Source organism: Chrysochloris asiatica, unplaced genomic scaffold (assembly GCF_000296735.1).
Source record: "Chrysochloris asiatica unplaced genomic scaffold, ChrAsi1.0 scaffold00164, whole genome shotgun sequence".
Classification (NCBI taxonomy): domain Eukaryota; kingdom Metazoa; phylum Chordata; class Mammalia; order Afrosoricida; family Chrysochloridae; genus Chrysochloris; species Chrysochloris asiatica.
Window position 1 is genome coordinate 7,399,448 of NW_006408682.1, and position 8,473 is coordinate 7,407,920.

The 8,473-nt window shown below is 38.2% G+C and overlaps 1 protein-coding gene across 1 annotated transcript in view; it reads left to right on the forward strand.

The window, feature by feature from the left end:
- Window positions 1–2,542: 2,542 nt before the first annotated feature.
- ITGB1 (integrin, beta 1 (fibronectin receptor, beta polypeptide, antigen CD29 includes MDF2, MSK12)) overlaps window positions 2,543–8,473 on the forward strand; it is a 33,666-nt gene continuing 27,735 nt past the window's right edge. The window contains exons 1-3 of the mRNA XM_006871259.1: window positions 2,543–2,609; window positions 3,725–3,810; window positions 7,405–7,627. Of these exons, the coding sequence (XP_006871321.1) occupies window positions 2,543–2,609; window positions 3,725–3,810; window positions 7,405–7,627 (376 nt within the window). The remainder of the gene's footprint in view (window positions 2,610–3,724; window positions 3,811–7,404; window positions 7,628–8,473) is intronic.

Genomic DNA, 8,473 nt, shown 5'->3' on the forward strand with positions numbered 1-8,473 from the left:
TCTTAAAGTACAATAAAGCGAAGCACAGAGAAACAAGGTGTACATGCATATGGTATTCTTTGTCATCCTCAGGTCACTTGGTTACTGCATATGAGTGTATACTTTTATTTTTCCTTAGCTGTCATCATAATATGTACTTTGCATCCAGAAATACTATTTTAATTATGTCCCTTTCATTGGAGTCCTGTGGTGCTGTAGGAGTAATCACTGGACAGCTAACCACACAATCAGCAGTTCAAACCCACCTCGGAAACCCAACGAACATGAACAACAGTAGTTAATCAGGGAGCCCTGGTAGTGTGGGTACCACGTTGGGCTGCTGCTGCTGCTGATCAGTTTGAATGCACTAGCTGCTCTGTGGGAGACAGGGGAGACTTTGACTCCTGTAAAGATTTATCCTGTAGGTCTCTCTGCGTCTCGAAGAGAACCTGCTCACTGGCACGTCCAGTAGCAGCACTAGTTAATCAAGTGGACGCTGTTAGTGATTGGTCTTTTATTGGATATAGGGGTTTTCCATTTTTGCCTATTGTAGATATGCTATGTAATAGTACCCTGAATATTTGTGCAAGTGTGTATGTTGTTATTAATGCCATTGAGCCGGTTCCAGCTCATAACGGTCCTGTATAGGGTTTCTGAGGAGCAGCTGGTGAGCTTGAACTGCTGACCTACTGATTCAAACTGACCTTGCAGTCCAGCACATTAGTAATTTACTGTTTAAGATGAAGGTTTGCACTGTAGTTTAGGTTCCTTTTAATCAATTTCTATATGAATTATTCAGGGACATTGCTTACACAAGGTGTAAACTTTCTCATGATTTCCATTCCTGGTGGTTCTGTTTCCAATAATCTAACTCTCTTGCCCCCTGCATTCTCATTTTTGTTTTAAAGTGATTGTGTATACCATGTGACCTCATATCATTAATAAAAGGCGATTTTCATTGTTCTGTGAGCCAGTTTGTTGTTTAGCTACAAGGTGACCTCAGAGGTTAGTTTTGGTTCAGGGTTTGAAGAGTATTTCAGGGCAGTAGTTTCAGAAAGTCCTTCAGTCTTAACCAGTCTGAGACATCTGTTTTTGTCTTTTTTAAAATCATTTTTTGTAATAATTATTTACTTAGGATGAATTCTCAGTAACTGGATTGCTAAGTCAGAAGGTGGAAACCTTTTTTTCAACTGGCTTTTGATAGGTTTGTCAAATTATTTTCCCCAAAATTCTATTGGTTTGTAGAGCTACTAGTAATTTCTGCTGATTTTTCTCAACATTATCTGCAGTGAAGTGTTTTGTGGTTTAAATAGCCTTTTGGCTATTGTTACTGATGCGTTGCTAGTTTATATTATGCTGTGCTTTATATTTCTTTGATATGGAATAAAGCAAAAGTTTACCTTTTAAAATGTATTTATAGATACATTATTTTGCTTTTCGCCTGTTTTGTAACAGTGAAAATCTTTCTTTGATATCTTTTAGTTGTTAAGAACCAATACTATTAAAGATCTGTAATAGAAGTAAAGTGGTGTAAAGTGAACTTTCAAATAGAGAGGGATCCCTCTCTGTGTGTTATACACACATGTGCACATATGTCCATACATACACAGACATACAGATACATAGACATACATAAATACATATGTGGGGACCTTGAAAAGTGTGTGGAAAAATTGAATGAAACCATAATAGAATTCTTGCGCAAACTTTTTGAAGCCCCCTGTGGTATTTTGTGGAGTTCAGGTGTGATGCTGAGCACTGAACTGCAAAGTCGGGGAGGTTCATATTCACTAGCCGCTCAAGGAAAGCCTATGTAGGGTCCCTGTGAGTTAAAACCACCTTAACAGCACTTACCAACAAGAAGATACATTGCACACGATAACTATTGGTAGACACTTGAATATAAGCAGGGGTGACAAGACTGAGTTTTCAAATTTCACGCAAACCGGCAGTCAGCATTGAAGTGACTGAGGAATCAGGATATGTCTGGGCCCCTGGGAGCCATGGGAAATAATAGAGCGAGATTCTGTGGGACAAAGATTTTATTGTGTTAAGCAATGGTGATGGTGGTGGTGGTGGTAGTGTGCCGTGGAGTTGGTTCCAACTTAGCGACCCTGTACAGAGTTTCTGAGGCTGTAAATCTTTACAGGAGCAGAAAGCTTCATCTTTATCCTGCAGAAGGGCTGGTAGTTTTAAACAGCTGACCTTGAAGTTAACAGCCTGACTCCGAACCACTACGCTCCCAGAGCTCGTTGTGTTAGGCGATACTTGACCTTAATTATCTTTAAATATGCTTAATTAACTGTGAAACATACTTGATTTGGAAAGAGGCAAGAAGGGAGCCTTGAGACGTGGCATGGAAGTGATTCTGGTTGTGTGGGTAAAAACATGAGGTAAAAGGTAAAAGGCTGGAAGGAGAGGTTTATGATGAGGTGAGGGTAGGGTTAGATATGGTTTGGGCAATATTAAGCTTATAAAATCACCAGACAATAAGGTGGGTGGAGCTATTTTATATTGAATGTGTTGTGTTATATTTCTCAGTGATGTACATTTTGTATTTCAGATGAATTTACCACCGGTTTTCTGGATTGGACTGATCAGCCAAATTTGCTATGTGTTTGGCCAGACAGGTAAAAACACACAAAAAAAACTACTCATGACTGTCTTTTCATTTCAGTGTCTTGTCTCATTCTTTGAGCATTTATAGTTCTGGGAAAACCTAAGTGAGATCAGTCTGCTCATTGTGAAAGCTCTGCCCATCTCACTCAAAGTAAATGCAAGTTCTTACAGTGGCTTACAAGGTTCTTCATAGTCAGACTCCCCCTCACTCCTGCCACCCAACTTTATTTCTTATTCTCTCTTGATACTGCTCTCTCTTGATACTGCCGTTCTTGCTGTTGCTCAAAAACACCAAGCATTTTCTTGACTTTAGAACCTTGACCTTCAGTGTCAAGTGTTTTTATATCAGGTATCTTTATGATTCTGTTCCTCTTTCAGCTCTTGACTCAGGTATTTGCTTCTCACTGAGGTCTTCCCTGGCATCTTATTCGCAATTGCATGTCCTGCTCCCCATACTTCCGTTCTCTGCTTTATTTTGTTCTCCTCATCCTTTATCTCTCTCTGTCTTGTTCTGTATCTTATTTGTCTCTCTTTTTGATCTGTCTCTCCCTACTATACATAAGCTCTGTGAGGGCAGAGATTTTTATTGGTTTTCTTCACTATAGTATTCCCAGTGCATAGAATAATTTTGGACACATGAAAGGTGTCAAATAAATATATGTCACATGAAAGAATGAATCCACTAATGCTCCTAAGTAGTGATTTGTTGTCGTTAAGTGTCGTCGAGTTAGTTCCAAGTCATAGTGACCCTGTATAGGTTTCCCAGGAGCAACTGGTAGGTGTGAGCCACCAACCTTGCAGTTTGAAATGACCTTATGGTTGAGTGCTACACCAGGACTTCCAAACAGTGATATTCACCCATTTAAAGTTGCTTCTACTGACCCATTCTGGGAACTAAGTCTGGTTCAGTTTGGTAAGTAGATTCATGGTTTTTATACTTAATAGTCATATATGAAGGGGCTTCAAGAAAGTTCATGGAAAAATTCCACTTTTTTGGACAAAATGGAATTTTTCCGTGAACTTTTTTGAAGCCCCTCATATGTTGCATTGTTTGTCATTATGATTGATTTTTCAGTGTTTTCTCTCTTGAAACTTTAAAAGGGGTCTGTTTTTTCTTTCCTGACAGATGAAAATAGATGTTTAAAAGCAAATGCAAAATCATGTGGAGAATGTATACAAGCAGGACCAAATTGTGGATGGTGCACAAATTCAGTAAGTAGATTGTTCGGGTCATTTCCATATATTCGCTAGTGGTTAGTATTGTTCAGTGCTATGTCCTTGGGAAGTACCAGATAAGAATTTTCTATTAAACCAATGTCTAGTGAATAAATGATGCCTGTAAGTTAAGGTGTTAGAGAAGAGTATTGAAAGTGCCATGGGCTTCCAAAAGAACCAACAGATCTGTGTTGGAAGAAGTGCAGCCAGAGTGCTCCTTGGAGGCCAGGATGGTCAAACTTCGTCTCTCATGCTTCAGACATATTGTCAGGAGGGACCAGTCTCTGGAGAAGAATATCATGTTTGGTAAGGTGGAGGGTTAAAGAAAAAAAGGAAGACCCCCAGCAAGATGGATTGACCAAGTGGCAGCATCAATAGGCTCAAGCGTGGCAACAATAGTGAGGTTGGCCCAGGTCTGGGCAGTGTTTCGTTCTGCTGTGCATAGAGTTGCTATGAGTCGGTACAGACGTGTTGGCACCCAACAATAACAACATATGTAAAATGCAAGGCCCTGGTGATGTAGTGGTTAAACTCTTAGCTGCTAACTGAATGGTCAGAGGTTCATACCTGGGCGACCTGCTCTCATAAAGGTAATAATGCAGTTTGGAAATCCCATGGAGTTGCTTGTCTTGTCAGGGTCGCTGTCAGTCGAAATGGACTAATTGATGGTAACGGGTTGTGTTTTTTGTGTAAATAAAACTCTGTGAGGGTCTAGAATTACCTGTTCAACACAGGAGCCACATGAGGCTAGTGAACACTTGGAAAGTAGATGCTCTCACTTACATACCAAATTTTGAAGATTTAGAATAAAAGGCTCACTCATATTTTTTTAAAAATTGATGACATGTTGAAATGATATTTTAGATTTATTGTTAAAATTAATTTCCCTTTTTCTTTATTCTTTTTAGAGTGGCTACTAGAAAAAATTTTAAGTACTAAATGTGGATTGGTCCTATTGGTTGGCATTATACTTTTATTGGATAGCTTCCATAAAACACCAGGCTTTTAGTTTTAGATCATATTTAGGTTTTTTGTTTTTTACTTTATTAGGGGAAAGTAGAAATTAATCTTTTCACCCTCATATTAGATTTAAACTAATAAAGATTTGATTTGCATTCTAATAAAGACCCATTAAGTGTAGGGCTTGAGTTTTAGTCACTTGGTTTTTTTTTCAATGTAAAGTGAAAGGAACTAGACACAAAACCACAAACCAAATACATTGTCATGTGTCAGCTCAGAGCAGATCAGCAGAGCAAAGTAGAACTGCTCCATAGGCTTTCTAAGGCTGTGGCACTGTGGGTTAACGCGCCAGACGGCAAAGCTGTTTGAACTGCAAGGTTGGCTGCAGCCGTTCAAGCTCCCCAGGTGCTCCTCGGAAGCCCTATCCATACAAGGTCTCACTGCAGGTTGGGGTCAACTGGACGGACGTCACTTAACAACAACAATCTTTTTTAAAACTTTTTATGTTATAAATTCAGTGAAGGTTTGCAGAGCAAACCCTCAGTTTTACATTCAAAAACCATACACTTCATTTAATAAATTGTACTCACTTTTAGTATTTAAGTAATTAAAGCTTTTTTGATACTTTGGGGCATAATTCTTAATTACTGAATATTCTTTTAGAATATGTTTAGTGGAATTTTATTTGGATGTTGATTATAATCTAGAAGTTTCCTAGATTCATGCATATCTGGGAATGTAGAATTCACTAGCATTCTCTGCTTTGGGGGGTGGTGTCTTAGCTTTTATGATAGTATAGCTTTAACCATCTGGCTCTTGGTTTTCTTTTCTAACTGTTTCTTTAGTTACATATATGCTCTTAGCATTGTTTTTTTTTTCCCATAAAAACTAACTGCATTTTAAAATTTAAATAGCTTCCTTTATATAGCATTATAAAAGTGATAGGTAATAATACACATACACCTTTTATAACTGAACATAAAACATTCCCAAAATAGCAATCCCCCATTTTGCCCTGTCAAGATTAGGAAAAAAAAAAAAAAAAAAAGGGCTTTGGCCATCTAAATATAGTGTTTAAGGAGCTGTGATAGCTCAGTGATTATGACTTGAGCTGCTAACCTTAAGTCAGCAGTTCGAAACTAGCAGCCATTCCACATTCCACGGGAGAAAGATTTACAACCTCGGAAACACTGTGAGTCAGCACCAACTCCACAGCATATAACCAACGAAATATAGTCTTTAGGGACATATGTCACACAGGCAAATGTCTACTTAAAATAATTTATTGATAACATTTTTTATGTTTTATGTTTAGCCATACACATAAATATTCATGTCGTTTTTCCTGCTCTCAAATTTCATGAAAATATTTTATTTAAAAACCTTATCCATGTCTTTTACAGCTGTACTTTTGTTTTCATGAAAGCAATTTTTTAGTCATCTGAATCCCTTTTTGCTCCCATCTCAGTTGTTTGAGCTTTGTTGTTGTTGTTAAGTGCCTTTGAGTTTCTTCTGACTCACAGTAACCCTGTTTGGGGTTTCTAAGGAGTGGCTAATGAGGTTTGAACTTGCCGGCCTGAGTGTTCAAAGTGGCCTTATGGTTCAGTGCTGCATTATCGTGCAGCACCACACCAAGATAGTTGATAAGTGCCGTCAAGTTGGTTCTGACCCGTAGTGACCCTGTATAGGGTTTCAGAGGAGTGACTAGTGAGCTTGACCTGCCGACATTGTGGTTCAAATGCCCTTGAAATCCAGCACATTAACCTATAGCACTACACCAAGACTTCTCCACACCAGGAGAACACATTGTAAAACTGGAAATTCTAGCCCCAAACCACAAATGGATATTCATTTATGTACCTTTAAGACCTTTTCTTTTTTTTCTTCTTTTTAATCATCCAGTGAAAATATATTCATGCACTTAACAACAACAACATTATATATAGTTATTTACTATACACCTTAAGATGCTTGCTCACATAATATTCAGTGCTTGAATTTTTTAGGCCAAACCTCCAGGAATGGTTAAATTTCTTACTCTCCTTTTAAAAAATGCCGTCATTGATGAGTATGCTTTTAGGCTAACGTGTTTTCTCTAAACATTGACTGTTTCATACTATTGTAATGGAGAGTACACTATGAGAGACTTGATAAGGACTTTTCAAAGGGAAATTTGTCTAATATTGGGATGTTAAAGGGGTAAGCATTGGACTGCAAGGTCAGTTTGAACCGCACGGTCAGTGGTTCAGAGTCATCAGCCACTTCTTGGAAACCGACTCAACAGCACTTAACAACAGTACTATTTGGTACTATATATTACTAGTGGCTGTGTTGAATAAGTGATTTCACTGAAGAAATTTCTTTTGATTCTGTTTTGTGAAGTAGAAGGTGGGACAGTTAATGTGCTTAGTTCAGTCCTGGGAATTTGATTGCTTTCTAGGAAAGAGTTTTGGTTTTAAACAAGCATACTTATTATGTATGGTTTGCATGAACGAGGTATTTTGTTCAAAACCCAGAAAGGAGGTACATTAGATGCTTCAGTTGTTTTATTTTGAAATTGAGCAGGTTTGTAAAAGCTTGGATTATTACACATTTTAAAATGTATATCTTTATTTCTTACATGTTATTTAGACATTTTTACAAGAAGGAATGCCTACCTCTGCCCGATGTGATGATTTAGAAGCCTTAAAGAAGAAAGGTTGTCATACAGATGACATAGAAAATCCCAGAGGATCCAGAGACATAAAGAAAAATAAAAATGTCACAAATCGTAGCAAAGGGACAGCAGAGAAGCTGCAGCCAGAAGACATCACTCAGATCCAACCTCAGCAGTTAGTGTTGCGGTTACGATCAGGTACAGAAATCTAACCCTGTTCATCCTTCACTTCTGGGTGAGCTTTTTGATGTGAGCTGGATGTTAACCTCTCCTTGTTTTCATATGTGCACTGGCATACTAAAGCATAAAAAAGTTTAAATGTCATAAATGCTCTGCAATTTATGTTATGTCTATTTGGAATAATAATAAGTATTTCAGTATTATTGAATTAAATTTTAAATAATTGCTCAAGGTCTGAATTCTGTCAAGTATCCAGGAGGTAAATAATTAGCTTGCATGAATTTAAAAAATAACTTTAAAGTATCCATCCACTGGTATAATCATTTAATGTAAAATTAAGACATTTTAATCTTTTTTTCTGCTTTGTTGTTGTCATGAAATGCTGTTGAGGTGTGCAACTTAGAGTGACCCTATATAGGGTTTCTGAGGTTATAAATCTTTCTGGGAGTTGAAAGCCTCATCCTTCTCCCATTCAACTGCTGGTAGGTTCTCACTGCCAATTTTGTGCTTCACAGTCCAGTGCTTATCCCACAGAGCCACCGTGCACCCCTATATTTGCTTTTTTGTTGTTGTTAAGTGCCATCGAGTCGATTCCGACCCATAGCGACCCTGTATAGGATTTCCAAGGAGCAGCTGGTTAGCTTGAACCGCTGACCTTGCAGTTCAAATAACTTTGCAGTGTGATGCATTAACGCACAGAGCCACACCAGTAAGGTCTTTGTAAGTATTTGTGGCAGTCCCTCATCCTGACAAAGAGGAGGAACCGTGTTATTTCTGTCCTTTGCAGTGCCCATCTCCTTTCTTTCTCTGTATGTTTCTGTCCTTTGCAATGCCCATCTCCTTTCTTTCTCTGTATGTTTCTGT